Source organism: Amphibalanus amphitrite, unplaced genomic scaffold (assembly GCF_019059575.1).
Source record: "Amphibalanus amphitrite isolate SeventyFive unplaced genomic scaffold, NRLGWU_Aamphi_draft 000011F_arrow, whole genome shotgun sequence".
NCBI classification, from domain to species: Eukaryota; Metazoa; Arthropoda; class Thecostraca; order Balanomorpha; family Balanidae; genus Amphibalanus; species Amphibalanus amphitrite.
Window position 1 is genome coordinate 741,314 of NW_024881507.1, and position 14,993 is coordinate 756,306.

Sequence of the window (14,993 nt, forward strand, 5' to 3'; positions counted from 1 at the left end):
ATGCACATGAATTCATGTTTATTTAACTGCTCATCAGTACCCTGGCCAGGGATGAATAAGCAACAGATCTATTTACAGATGATCAATACGGGTCATTAGCACAGACAATGGAAGATCGCGCCGATCAAGTAGCACCTCTGCTTGCTCATTCAGTCGAGCCCGAACACGGCATTGGCCCAGCTGTCGCGCCGCTATGCGAGTTACGAGGAGACTGGCTCCTGAAACAGGCCATTGAGACAGGGCAAGAAGCACTACAACATATTAGCATATTCGATGAAATCTATAGCAGGGTCACATTCGCGCACTTCGCGTCCGGTACGTCATTCCCGTTGGATCCCTTAGGCCGGCCTTGGCCGTGATTAAGCGAAGTCCTCGTCCACGCACTGTGCCGCATTTTGCACTGATGGTCCAATTTACGCACTGAGCGCGTATCTCACACTGATCGTCTGTTCTTCTAAATTAGCCATCCTCTCATGTCCACTCCCCTCTTACGTTTCAAGAACTCTAAGTTTATCCGCGTATCATCAGGCTTTTTTTCTCGGCACCTCGATCACGCTTTGCCGAACTTTCTGCGTGCGAGCATGGCGCGGGTCGCAGCCGACAGCTCTGGTGACTGCATGCTGTCGTCGGCGCAGCTGTCGGAGCCCCAGCGCGCGCCGGCGGCCGGCGGCTGCTCGACCAGAGGTTTCAGTATCGGCGCCGGCGGCAGCACCGGCTTCTTGGCCGAGTCCAGCGGCTGCCGGCACAGCGTGGAGCGCCGCTTCACCCAGAGGCCGGGCGTGACCAGCAGCGCGCCGCCGGCGAACTCGGGCGGCGGCTGGCGCGCCGCCGGCGACGGCCGCCCCTCCGGCTGCAGCGGGATCGAGCGGAAGTTGAGCAGCGCCGTCGCGTCCGACGTATCGTCCTCTGCTGTCAGCGGCGGCGGCCGCGCCGGCGACGGCACGTAGCGGGCCGCTCTCTGAGCGCTGCGGACGCCCACTCTGCGGGCGCTGAGCGGCGCTCGGAGGCCGGCCGGCGTGCGGCCCCAGCCCGGGGTGCGGGCGCGCAACATGTCCACGGTGACGTCACTCAGCTGCACCTCCTCGGGGGTGTCCAGCGGCGCCGGCCGCTGCCGACACGCGCTGGCAGGCTCCCCAATGGCCGGCGGCGGCTCCGTCTGTCCGTCCGCCTCCGCGGCCGGCGAGTCGGCGGGCGGCGGCGGCGGCGGCTCGTAGCCATACTGCGCCACGAAGGCGGTGATGGCCGCGAGGTCGGCGCGCCGCTGCTCGACAAACTCGGCCGTGGCGGCGGCCAGACCGTGCAGCGTCGCCGATGCCTGGCGCTCGGCCGTCAGAGACGCGTCCACGTCGCGCCGCAGAGAGCTGATTTCCCCTCTCAGCGCCAGCAGGGTCTCGGTCGGGTCATGCTGCACCAGGCTGATGGGGTCGTGGCGTGCGCGGCGCAGCGCTGCCATTTCCCGGTCAGCATCGCGAGCCACAGCCCTCAGCTGGTCAAAGATGGTTGCAGTTGTCTTGTTACTGAAATAAGAATATGCTTATGAGCAAGAAGACAAAACAAACAGCCTGTTAACAAGGTAAAGTAACCATTGATGTATCACAACTCAATGAAAATGAGCTTTCTCTATTATATTAGGCACATTAAGCAGTCATTCAGTGCATCAGAATACATTTCTTTAACAACTGTTCCAGCTCTGACAATCTGAACAGAAAATCAATCTAACAAAATAAAATTTATCTAACTAGAAACACTTTGCGGGCACTGGGCTACAAACAAGCAGACAAAATTATTTCAGACACAATTTAAGTTATTACAGACAATACCATTGTTCACTACAGACACAATCAGTCTACAGACCTAATTATTCCTGACACAGCAATCTGCATTACTGGTGCAGATGTCACACAAAGGTTTTCCAACCAAAGAGAGGTGCTGTAGGTTTGTAGGCTGTAGGTTTGTAGATTTGTATGCTCTAAGTTTGTACGTTGTAGGTTAGGTTAAGTCAGGTCAGGTCTGCTTTGGTTTGGATTGGTTAGAGAGAAACGTCTCCAGGTATAGCCCCTCTCCTCTCCTTGATCGGATTTAAACTGGTAAATGTGTACCTACATGAAGAGCAGTGAAGATAAAACACAATCTAACCTCACCTAACCTTACCTAGGTAGGTAGTAATCTACAACCTTGAGCCTACCATCCTACAACCTACAGTACAAACTTATAACCTTCCAACCTACCACCTACTGACCTACCATTCAGACTTCATCCATACTATTAGGTACCAGAAAACCTTTGTAAGATGCCCGCACTAATTATACTCAATAATTAAACAGTTATTACAGCATATGACCGCAGACCGAGTTAGTGTTACTAGGGATGTAACTAATGCCTAATTTGTTTCACTCAAGATTGCAATGATAATGCAACACAAATGTTGGTACGATATGAAATACGAGTGCGTAGGTAGGTAATAAAAAATAGAACACTAATTCGCCTATAGCAAGCCAAGCAAGCACTCTGCACTTCACCTTGAACTTACCTAATATCTTTGCTACCTTGTGACATTTTGTATGAAACAATGAAAAAATCCCTCCCGGATAAAATAGAGAATTGGTGGTTCAGCCTTGGTTCAGCAACAACCAGTCACGAGGCCCTTTGATTTCAACCCTTGATTTCAACAAAGATCCAACCAAGGCAGTGTGTGATCCAAACTCTCTGTAATCGAGGACGGATCGAACTTTGACGCTTGAATCATCCGCCTTAAAAACTATTCAATTCTAATTCGATTCGGCGTCTGATGCGCACCTCAGCCAATTAAAAGAGGGCTTTAGAAGGTTTCTGTGGCAGAGAAAAGCGTAAGGAAAAGTGTTGAACACAACAATTGAATGTGCTGCGTATATATTGTAGCAAATAACAAAAGCTATTCAAATGAGATGATAGGGAAAATAACTTCTGTTTTAATTTGTAGCCTTCTATTTTAATTTTCCAAATTGTACAAAAAAAATATTTCAAAATATTCTGTGAAAAGAAAGAAGCATCTTCACAACAAAACTGCCTTGGGCAGAGGAAACTCAGCTCAACATTTGCTTACATATATGGCGTATCTGCGACAAGACGTAATACATAATTCTGTTCAAAGTTTTCTGACAAGGATATCTTTTGATACTTTATCAGCCGATTTCCTGGCAACCTGCTTCTAATATCTTTTAATTGCCTTTACAGATACAGGTTGCTAGGCAACTTAGAGGCATGACTTCCATATGTAACTGTACCCGAACTCTCTTCCCAAGGCCGCTCATCTGCCCTTTCCCTTTGCATAGCGGCGGTCGCCACGGTGTTGGTGTAAGGTATTCAAGGCCCACTAGGTGAAGATATTGATACTAGTGGAAATGTGGGTGGTGATGGTATCAAGGTTTGACGCCTGTCATATGCCGTGACCAAGGCAGTATATACCGCCGTGACGGTCGTTCGACACTTTCCTACAATCAGTCACCATCAGTTACTTGTGGTTTATGACCCATAGAAATGTTCTTTGCATAGTCCCTTACAGATCAAGATGAATGATATGAACAAGATCAGCTGCTGAGTGCTGGCTGGAACGTAAGTCAAAGTGGGTTGTTAGTTGACCACTGTCTGCAAATCTCATGATATTGGGTATGTTTCCATGGCACAAGTTGAGCCGATTTAGTACAATTATTTTTCTCCATCATATCATTTAGACATTTAAAGTTGTAAATATATGTGTCCTCTGCTTATCCTTTTGAGGCATCTATTTTTGATGTTGCCTTATCACAATTCACAATACTGAAGGCTTATTCTTCTAATTTTTTACATGTGCAAGTGTTCAAACTTTTGAGCAAAACATGCTGTATTCTGTTATATATAGCATTGCTGACGCAACGGGTTGGCGGGGGGGGGGGGGGTGTACCGGTGGTACACTCGGGGGCAGATTGGTGTTCCACCACTCCCTACCCATCGGGCTCCCATGGCTCAGCAGCACTGGCACTGGCAGGCAGTGCTGAGCAGTGCTGACTGCTGAGGGCAGGCAACACTGGCAGCAGCCAGTGCTGAGCCATGGGAGCCCAATGGGTAGGGAGTGGTGGAACATCAATCTGCCCCCGGGTGTACTACAAAAGTGTCTCTGTCCGTGTTTTGACTGGAGTCAATGTGTGAATGCTGTGAATGTTAGACTAGTAACCGCGGATATGGATTCTGAGCAGTAATCTCCACGATTTTTGAGAATGTGGATCGCTCATGATTGTTCAATACAAATACCTACAATAAAAATAGCTCATGCCTCATACAGGGCAGTGGATAGGGCAAATTGCTCACACAGCTGAGCCATCTCACTGATATCCATTTATGTACCATAGTGCATCTTTGATGCAGTCTTACCATATTTCAACCTGATGATGGTGACCTCAATGTTATTATCCTACCTTGTCCCATGTCAGCCTTCAGCCACCAGTCCTGCTATACCTAATTCCACAACTTTTTCCAGTCCCGTGCACATCAGAACCACAATATGGGCTCTTGAGACACTGGGGATTCGTGATAGGATGTCTAAGGTTAGCCGAACACTCGTACGTGATAATTGTGCTGTGTGCACCACCCTATATTCCTCTTGGGTCTGTCCAGAAGTTCAGTTGGTAGAGTGTTGGACTTCCGATGGGAAAGAGTCAGAGTTCGAGTCGAGAGTCAGAGTTCGAGTCGAGAGTCAGAGTTCGAGTCATTCCGGCGTACGCTACATGAGACTCGTGACAGGGTTGGTCTGAGTGTGGTCAGCAGTTGCTGTAAGTGAAATGGTATGGATCATGCCGGCTTTAATGGGCACGTTTAACTTGCACTCAAACTCCACTGTTGCTCAGAATTGCGCTATGGGACGGTAGGGGGTCGGAGCATGCACAGCAAGCTCTGTCTAGCGTGGGATCGGGCTCTTTCAATCTATCCATTCACAGATTCAAGCTGAATTTATAAAAGGAAAGGTTTCAACGTTGTTCCATTCTTCAGTCAAAGATGATTATAGTAAATTATAGTTAATAGTCGCCGTTTGCTGTAGAAACGGAGAATCGAGTTATGGACCTAAACAGCTCATTCTCCTTTTTACTTTATCGCTGCTCTCCAGCTACGTGACAAGTGTTACTGTCACTGTTTGTCTCTAGTAGAGGTGGCAAAGGGTGAAAATTTTGGGAACCAGACTCGAACCAGACCCGACTGGACATTTCTGGAACCAGTCGGAGTTCGGACCCGGTCTATGTTAGAATCGGAGCCAGTTGGGCCCGTTCCCTAAAAGTCAATTAATACGAATTGTTTGTAGGTATCATTAGTTGTATCATTATCATGTAAAACAGCTTTTTTCCCACTGGGAATACTCGTGAGCTACAGTGTGCAAAGAAACATACATGAGCAAATGTTTTCTTTCCATTCACTTCATTTTTTGCAATCATGTGTAGTGTGCAATATGCATGGTTTGTGGTAGGACCCGATTGGATCCGTCTGAAAATTTCCAGGAACCGGTCTGGACCCATATGGGTCCAGGGTCCAGACTGGTTCTTTGGACCGGTTCCTCGGGTACACATTTTGCCACCTCTAGTCGGTAGAGTGCAGATGGTTGTATGTGAGAAGTTTGAAGTAAGCCAACCGCCGACTGTTTATATAAGCGGGAAGGAGAAGAATGTACCGGTTTACCAATGTGTTACGAGTCTGTTAGTGTGCTCCTTTTATTTTGGAGCGCTTGATACTTGTTTTGCAATTGGACTGAGCAGTGGAACAGTTTTTCATAATTAATAATTATAATGTACATTGCACATCTATACAAAATCTGCATTCAGGATAGTAGATACTATGTATGTGTTACCTTACCAACTACTCTTCTAGGAGGATACTTGTTTGTACAGGAGGGTACTACAACAAATTTGCTGTTTCCAACTTGTTTTACCTGGTCGAGCCTTGGGCCTATAGCCCCCTCAGTGCTATGAACTCGTTGCGCAGAAGCTGGCATCCACCATCCGATCGTGATATTTTGGGTTTCTGGGAATATAAACCCGAATTGTAGTGTGCCCAGCGGGGCAGTGTCCGTAGAGACCAGCGGAAGGTATTCGTGCTGGGCCGTCGCCGGCTCACGGAATCGGAGAGGTAGGAGCTCCGGGATCAATACACTCCGGACGGGCCGGCGGCGGCGGTCTGCCGGGCTCGGTGAGGTCTGTTGGGACGGCTGGCCCTCGACCAGAGGGGGATCCTGAGGGACGCGGGTCCCATCCGGACTCCGGAGGGACTCCTACCATGTCCGGAGGAGCCGGTGCCATGTCTAGTGAGGGATCCGGTAAAACATCCGGATGGATGTTTTTACTTAATTGGTACCAGATCCGGAGCATTGCCGCCCCTCGAATGATATCCAAGTTCCCTCACCTGTCGCCCCTCGAAGCTCATTGAAAGTGGAAGTTGTCCCAAAGAGTCGTGAAAGACCCCGCCAAACCGTCTGGACAATCTCAGTACGGCCTCCACTGTTGCCCGAGAGACTGCAGATCTAGCCGGGTCGTTTGTCGCCAAATGCTGTTAATGCTGTTTTCTGTTACCGGTGTTTTATTTTTCTATTTTTAGTAAAACCATCTGGATTGAAGACACACGCAATAGACCATCCTGCAAGCCGTTGCGTAATGCTCTAGCAGTCTGCTGGCCAATTAATGAATGGTCTGAAGATTTAGCCGAGCTTGCGAGGTTTCGCTATACTCGAGTCCCTACGGAAATGTAGAAAACATTTTTTTTTTTACTTGAAGGGCTATATTTAATTCCATTTAAATATTACACCATACGCCTTGTGAGGAAGAAACGATAAGCTGTCCTTTACGGAAATCAGTGTCCCAAAATTTGCTAGTTTTCGGTGGGAAGTGACATCCAAATGAAATCAATTTTCCACTTTCATCTCATATTTTCCAGAACAATTTTCACTCCTTATTTTACCAATAAAGAGCACTTGTACGTACGTTTGCTGACTGGCTTTAACCTACCTGGGCTCCATATTGCATTAAATCATCTTATAATGCAGCTCCCACATTCTCCAACATTCACAAAAAATTGATGATCACTGTTTCAAGTAACTTTTTTATGCCTTTCTAACTGGCGATTTTCTCCTCTCAGCCCTCTTTGCAGCGCAGAGTATCTCCCTCAAACACCCAAGCCCAAATAAAATTTTGGGACACTGACGGAAATATTAGAAACACGACTGCGTGTAGACATGGATCGAGAAGCACACTATTGGGAGCTGGTATTCCGGTATTCCGTTCCCTCGGCAGTAGCTCGGCCATCACTGGCCGATGATCATCTGCTCACTGCCCACTAACCATCACCGTCCGTCCGTCCGGCCGCTGACCGCCCGGCCGTGCCGCAGGTCCGTGCGCGGTGCAGCCGGCCGGGGTAATATCTGCCGCCGCCGCCACCGCCGCCAGCAGCGTCAGTCGCTGCGCGTCTGCAGAGGGAGGCGGTCGGCCGCCAGCACCGCTCAGCCGCCGCCGCCGCCACAGCAGCAGCAGCAGCAGCCACAGCAGCAGCAGCCATGGCCGGCTACCGGCCTGCCGTGCACGTGGTGCAGCTGAAACCCGTCTCGGTGCCGCAGTGCATGCAGGAGGGCCAGAAGTTCATCAAGTGGGATGAGGTGAGTACGACCGGGCCGATCTCGTCGCGCTGTCTGTGAGTGGTGTTAGCGAGGGTTAGAGTCAGGCTGCGCTGCACTGTGCGTAGTTGGTGAGCGGAGCGGGGGAGGGGTATACTCCGGGTGTGTGAGTGGAGAGTGGGGGGGGGGGAGCGCGGAGGGGGTGCAGTCGGGTTGGGAGAGGCGCGCTCCCACGCCCGCCTGCCGTGCCACACGCGAGCCGGTCCACAGGTAAACCACCGGGCCGGGCTCAGCCGCGGAGCTCGCCCGGAACTGAGCCGGCCAGATCCGGTCGGCGCGGGCGAGAGAGCGCCGGCAGAGCCCCGCTCATCCCGCACGGGAACTGGTGCGCCGCGCCGGCTCTGAGGGGCGTTTCCGGGGCTGTTGGCTTAGTGCGGCGGCGGAGCACTGATGCGGCGCCGTGTGACCTGCTCGCGCCGTCCGCTATGCAGAGTCGCGTTACATTCGATCCGAGATGGGCCGCTGCAGTAAGGACGTGACGGCGTTTATTTTCGTCTCGGATAGTTTGGGAGTCGCATATCTTTCTACTCGAGATTTGAGAAATATTTACAATGTTGAGCAAACAGCGTGCCTGCCTGGGCCCGGGCCTGCTGGAAGCGGCAGCGCGCTGTTGCACGGCTGTGAGGTTCTCCGAGAACTGACGGAGCCCCGACGTCTGTGAACATTCCGTGACATCCTGTGATTACAAACTTGTCACGGCCCTCTGTCTCTGTTGTGGAACGACCGCTTCCAAACCGGCAGTGGGGCGCTGCAGTGTGTTCAGAATAGTCTCATGATAGCGCTTCCATGACAGCCTGACTGCTGTTTAGTGTGAACGATGTGCAGAGTTATGTTGATGAATGCTAAACGGAAATTTGCTGTCCCATATGGGATGCAATCAGTACTGGTTTTTCGACTCCCATCTGCTGCTCCTCTTCCGTACAATTATATTGTGGCGCCAAGCGAAAAGGCGTCCAACTTCCGACCAACAAATCAGCAACAAAATCGTCTCCGAATTTCCCGAAGTCTGGCTGCATTTCGCGGCCAACTGATCTGGTTAGCTCCAGACCAACTCCCAAATCGAACGCTGTTTGGTCCCGCAATAGTTTGTCCGTCGTCGCCGATTGGCGTCGAAACAGGAAATGGTACTGTGTTTGGTCCGTTGTTGGTGTGGTCGCGACACGGATCGAGACGGCTGGGGTCCGGGGAGGGGCGGGGAGGACCCGGCTGGGGAGGAGAGGGCCCGACTGCGCGGTGGTGGCAGCGGGCAGCTACCCTCTGTCACCGCAGCCGTCTGCTCTGTGTCACCCAGCTGGCACGGCCGGTCTGCGGGCTGTCCCACGGCGGTAACACAGCTGTCTGTCGGCTGTCTCTGCTGTCCGTCCGCCATGTCTGCTGTTTGTTAGCTGTCCGTCACCGGCCTGTCACTCCGGTCCACCCGGCTGCATTCTGCCGGACTCGACTTTGCACTGTACAGCGTTACCTCCTCCCTCTGTGTCACTTGTCGGCTGACCCGTACCACGCTGGTCGGATGGAGCCAGTTCTGCGGTCCTCTACCGCCCACGTGCCATTCATTGGCCGTCGCTGCGCCTGCCTTCTGACCCCAGCTCTCCGCGCTCTGCCACCACAGCACGAGCCCCAGCGACCTCCAGCGCAGCGCAGCGCAGCGCCAGGCCCGGCAGCCTGCCTCTTATCAGCGGCCTTCCTGCGCCGCCCGGCGGTCTGCCGCCCCCGCCCCCGCCCCCCCCCCTCCACCGCGACCGGCGCGTCGCCGCGTCGCCAGCTAGCTGGCAGAATCGTATCACGTCGAGCGACCCAGGTGCTGCCACTCCGGGGACAGAGGTGACGGCGACCGCCGGGACTTTTCTGAGCGATGGCTCACAATGCACGGTGGAAATTGCTGCCATGTCACTGGGAAGCTGCTGGCTCCTTGGATCATCGCTGTCCAGGGCCTGGTTTCATAAAGCGAGTCCGTAACTTACGCCGGTTTTTGTGCTTGTATTGCAAGCGTATGTGAAGCGATAAATTTATTTCCCCGTCTCCCTTCTGTTCTTGCTTGCAAGATAAATAAATTCGACGATTCAAACTATCGTCATCGCTTCACATGCACTTGCAATGCAAGACCAAAAACTGGCGTAAGTTACGGAATCGCTTTATGAAACGAGGCCCTTGTTTCAAGAATAAGCGCCACTTTCTTTAGGAATAGAATGCTGATCGACGAGCTGTGATCCTAAAGCTGGATCAATTTTAGCAACAAGACCGATTCCGCGATTCTGATACAGCTTTCAGAAACGGTTCTCCGTTATTCCAAGCATTTGGATACTCGAGCTGGTGATCTCCTTTGCACTGACGTTCAGGCTTTGCTACTTCGTTTTCCGTTGCAATCAATCACCAATGTCGATGTTTCTGACATCCGCTAAAAGACTCCAAGTGACTCCGACATGCCTCCGTCGCCTCCCGTCTCGGTCTTTGTTCGAGGCGATACTGCGGTACCGTCTCTGAAGCAGGGGACCTCCCTGCTCCCCGGTACGCCGTTCCGTCCAGTGACTCAGCCCGGTCCGTCCAGCGTGCCGGCCGCTCCGGGGAGCACACGCGGTCACCGCGGTCTCGTCATGCGGGCTGCTGGCTCTCATCAGCGCCCGACGGCGTGATTCACGGCTCCATCGCACGGGTCACGTGACCGGCGCCCGTTAGCCGATATAAAGACCACGTGATGGCTGCGGGCTTCTCTGACTGTGATATGCAGTCTGAAGCTGCACGCGAACTGGCCGCGAGCTGCGGAACGCCCACCTGTCTCTCAGGAGGCGGCGACTGCGTCCTCGCTCAATCAACACCCGCTCTGTCATCGATAGCACGGCGTCTCTCGACCGATACGGCCCCGGCGAGACCGCGCAGCATCTCGCTGTAATCCCGCTAATCCGCGCGCCGGTCTATCGGTGCACGGCGGGCGGCCCGGTTCGGGGAACGGCCGGCACGTGCACTGAGAGGCCCCCAAACGTGCGCCGGTGACACCGCTCCCCGGCGGGTGTCAGCCGGCCCGGTGACAGGCGACAGGTCGAGCTGCGCGATGACAGGTGCCGGTCTTCTGCGATATAGATGGAACGCGGCTCCCGGGATTTGAGTTACGTGAGCGCAGTGAGTTTGGAGAGCTGCTCGGATTCGCGGAATCCAGTCAATTCTGGATGTCTCAGAAGTCACGAAGTCGCTCCGACTTTCGGCTCCCGAGAGCCTGCTGTCACGCACCGCGATTACAGTCGTGGGAGTGGGGACCGACTCCTCCGCGCGCGCCACACACATGGACCGGCCGCCGAACTGGCCCGGGCCGGGCCGACTGGCCGGGTTTCCCGGGCCGGGCGCCCATACCACGGCGCGGCGCGGACATCCCCGGTTCTCCCCGGGCCACGGGCGCGTCCAGCAGCCGCCCCTCACGGCTACGGGCGCCTGTTTACCGACCGCCGGCTCACGGCCACGGCCAGGCGAGCGGAGAGGGCGGGTCCAGCACGGCAAAGGGAGCAGTGATTTTTTAGATACAGGCATGCCCAGCACGGCGATGGGAAGTGTTTTGAAAGGTGCAGAACGGTAGCAAATAGGACGAAAGCGTGATTGCTAGGGAGTAGACAATAAATGTTTTTATTTCCGAAAGAAGAAGCTCTAAATAAGTGACATTTTTTTGTGGGTTTCTACCTCTGGTACGCCAAAATGCAGCTGTTTTTTGTGTTGTATTTTAGCAAGTAAAAGGCAGGATATCCCTTTGGCATGCCGGACTATCGTCGAGCCGATGTATCTGAGCGACTCGACTCCACTATCCGGAACTTACCGTAAGCACACACCTTTGTGACCAGTGACCGCGCAAGACGCATCGCCCCCGGAGTGACTGCACTTCCGCGACCCGACTCCACCGTACCTACTACGTCCGTCTCCGTCCGCCCGATCTCAATACATCGCCGTACGCACCGCCCGACATGGGTCTGCACTTATCTCCATCTCCGCTCACCTTCGGCCCGAGGGTGGCTGGTGCCGGTCCCACTCTGACCCCACACTCGGTCACACGGAGAGCGCGCTCTTATGTCCAACCTCAGCTGCCGCCTGGGGTCGGAATGGTGACCTTGAAAAGGCAGGGATGAGCCCAGATTACATGGTTTATTTGGGATTATGCAGGTTTGATGTCCGCAAATAAATTCGTCAAATTTTGTGGGCTGTGAAATATGATTGATGGCTGAGCGTGCAGTTGGTGGCATTTAATTTCCCGCTTGTTTTTAAAGGTTGTTTGCCAAAAACAAGTTTTCTCCCGAAGTGACATTAGGACAGGTGTATTATCATAGTATAGCTACCTCACGTTTCTGATCACGGCATTCAACGATGCCTACATTTCCACTTGAGGGTTTGTTCAGCACGCGTTAGGGAGATGCGTAGGTGTTGGGATATTGTGACCGCGGACCGACCGTGTGGGGCCGTGGAATAGGATGGGTCGGTGGCCCGGCCGACCCGGTCCAAGTGGTGGCACGCTGACCACTTGGCCGATTGACCGTGGTGTGTGCGCGCTGTGCACGCACGTGTGTGTGGGTGTGGGGGGGGGAGAGGTGTGGGTGACCATTGCCAGGGTCTCTGTTCCCATACACGGTGGCTAGTCACTCTGACAGGGAAATATTTGAATGGTGAGCGCGACCGGCTTGTGAGAGGCCACATTGGGAGGGAATACGCCGGATAGTGCGGCAGCCTGACGTATATCAATGTAATTTTGTAATGGCAATATGATTTCAACAAATTTCAAACTACTGCACTCCCACTCCCTAAGCCGTAATGGGTTTCCGAGGCATGTGCGGAAATAACTCGGTGAGCCGTCATTTGGCGCTGCCGTCTAATGTGGCGGCGGGCGCGCTCCGGCCGGTGCTGAGCTGAGCGAGGAAGCCATCGGTCGGGCCGTTAGAAGCGGCGCCAAATGAGCTGCCGAGCCGGCCCGGCCGTTGGGCCTGAGCTGCCGAAGCCGACGGGATCAGCCCCGGCGGCGGCGCGGTGACAGGCGGCATCACAGCGACGGCCGGGTGGAGTCTCCTCGCTCGACGCTGCTCAGTCCTCTTTCACGGGACGTGCCTCGGTCAGGGCTAGCTCACACGATCTGTGCTGGGAATTAGGCTCTATCTCGACTAATAATGCCGGTGCCCCTCCCTTGAGCTCTAGCCCTGCCTACGCTTAGCCCTTCCCCTGAGCTCTAACCGCTTTCCCTCCCCGTCCGCTGACCCCGGTCACGCCTCCTCCCCTTACCACCGGCAGTGCTCCCTCGCCCCCTCCCCCACCCCGCCCCTCCGTCCGCCGTGCACGGGCCGCCCGGTGACCGGTGGTGTGTGCACTGGCGTCCATCACAGCCGGCCTTGGCGCTATCGGCCGGTGCAGGGGCCGCCGACTGGCGCGCCGAGCACGCTGATAACAGCCCTCCCCCCGCCCAGCGGTGTGTGTGCTGGGGGGGGGGGGGCTCTGCCAGTGGTTCACATCTGACTGCTCTCAATGCTGCCTCGTTGGGCTGTCCGCTGGCCTTTGATTTTTGACAGATATTTTAGTCGTCAGTGCCGGTACATATTGTGACGCTCATTTCATATTTTGATGAAGTTAAGGCTTCAAATGACAAGGCAATCGTTTTGGATCGCTTTTATTTCGTCAATATGGACTTTGTGTGTAGGTATTTTGGTCGCTTCTTGGCCTTGGGTGGTTTGTTTTCATCAATATCTGAATGACCATCCACTGCTGAATGATCACAGACACTAGCCCAGTTTGGTGATGTCCACTGTCCTGTCCAGCCTGTTTTGACCCCTTGTTTTAGAATGAAGCAGTATGCGACCTTTCTTGAATGTCCTCGAAGTGAAGGGCAGTACGGAACAGGTCTGTCGCAGTCACTGCATGCCTGATGTATTGAGAGGCACCTGTGGCCTCCCACATACCACCAGAGCTCTGACCTCTACCAGTGAGGCTGGCTGGCTGTATGTGTTTGTGTGTGCGCGGGGCGCCTGTTACACCCCACCCACCTAACCTTGACCGCTGCAGTGCGATGGAAGTGGAGCTGTGACGGTGTTACACCTACCGCAGGCCGCAGCGGTCCGCGGTGCCCGTTGTATGGCGCTCTGTATTGTGATGAGTTGATGGTATTCAGATGACCGACTGTGGAGGCACACTGGCCGTGCGGCCCTGACGTTTGGCACCATATATCAGCCGCCTCTCGGGCCTGGCCTCCGCAGAAATGGATTTGAAAGCTGCCGGCTGCAGCTAATGGACGGGCGCCATAAAATGCATAAATTCCTCGCTCTGGTATGAAACATTGCCAGTCGTGATAGGCAATAAATTGCAAAATCCCAGCCCCAAGTGAATTGGTCTTGAATGTCGGAACGACTCACCCGGACGGGATATATATCAAATAGCATACTAAACTGAAAACCGTAACCGCTTGAATAGAACGGCTATTGCGTCGTTTCCATTGTTAAAATGCAGGCTCTCATGGGACGTCTCTGTTTTCCTGACACTATGTCTGTACTCCGTCTGGTTCCCAGTCGGCATTTTGTCAATGTCATTTGGAAGTTGGGCCTTCAGCGCCGCTATTGCGTTCTGCGACAAGCTAGTGCCAATCGAATCGACCTGCCGACCGTTTGAGCTGAAATCGTGACTTATTGGACATTGGTGTGCCGTGAGCCGCCGTGGTGGGGACCAGTCTAATTGGACTGGACTGGTCCCAGCGGGCCGGACTGGACTCCCAATCTAGCTGATATGGGTTCCGACTCAGTCGGCCTCTGTTGCCGCCCGGGGTACGCGTTGACTTCTATTGACCAAATGACCAGAATAGACGGCATTGAACCGTTCAAATATATGCGCAGCCTTTCGAGCCAGGCTCGTTGCATTGTTGTAACGGTGTCGCCCGCCGTGCTATTGCACTGAAACTGTGAGCTACTCTAGCTCGCCGTTGCGAGGGCGTGACGGACTGAGATAGGGCCGCTGGGAGCGCCACTTCCTCACCGCCTTTGTCGATGCCTGATTGCTCGACGCTCACGGCCGGCGCGCCTGCTGACTCTCCGCCATGCGGGGCACGTCGCCGCCAGCTCGCTATCCTATTTGCTCGCGAAATGAGTGTGCCCGGCTCCGCCAGTCTGCCGAGCGGCACGTCGCCGGAAAATATACGAACGTCTCATTGTTACACAAGAAGATAACGGCCTCGCAGCCGAGTCTTTTGCGACGTTTTGAGCGTGCTGTCAAGGTCAATTTGTTGCGTTGCGTCATGGGATGGATGAACCACAATGCGTTGTCATGCTACCAGACTTTTGGCACAACCACAAGCCGTGTTGTTGGATCGGCTGCGGTAAGTTTGTGCTGCATG

At 53.7% G+C, this 14,993-nt stretch overlaps 2 protein-coding genes across 5 annotated transcripts in view; one reads left to right on the forward strand and one right to left on the reverse strand.

Moving 5' to 3' along the window:
- Nucleotides 1-3: 3 nt before the first annotated feature.
- On the reverse strand, nt 4-2,802 carry LOC122381893 (caskin-1-like). Its single transcript, XM_043366654.1, has 2 exons — nt 2,531-2,802; nt 4-1,517 (listed from the first exon to the last, which is right to left on the reverse strand). Exons 1-2 carry the CDS (start codon nt 2,554-2,556, stop codon nt 551-553), a joined length of 993 nt encoding a protein of 330 aa, XP_043222589.1. The 5' UTR covers nt 2,557-2,802; the 3' UTR covers nt 4-550.
- Nucleotides 2,803-3,186: 384 nt separating this feature from the next.
- The window catches only part of LOC122381899 (1-phosphatidylinositol 4,5-bisphosphate phosphodiesterase classes I and II-like), a 58,775-nt gene continuing 46,968 nt past the window's right edge, over nt 3,187-14,993 (forward strand). For all 4 annotated transcript variants that reach the window (XM_043366669.1, XM_043366687.1, XM_043366678.1 and 1 more), the window contains exons 1-2: nt 3,187-3,591; nt 7,379-7,642. In XM_043366669.1, coding sequence (XP_043222604.1) covers nt 7,544-7,642 — 99 coding nt within the window. In that variant the 5' untranslated portion in view covers nt 3,187-3,591; nt 7,379-7,543. The remainder of the gene's footprint in view (nt 3,592-7,378; nt 7,643-14,993) is intronic.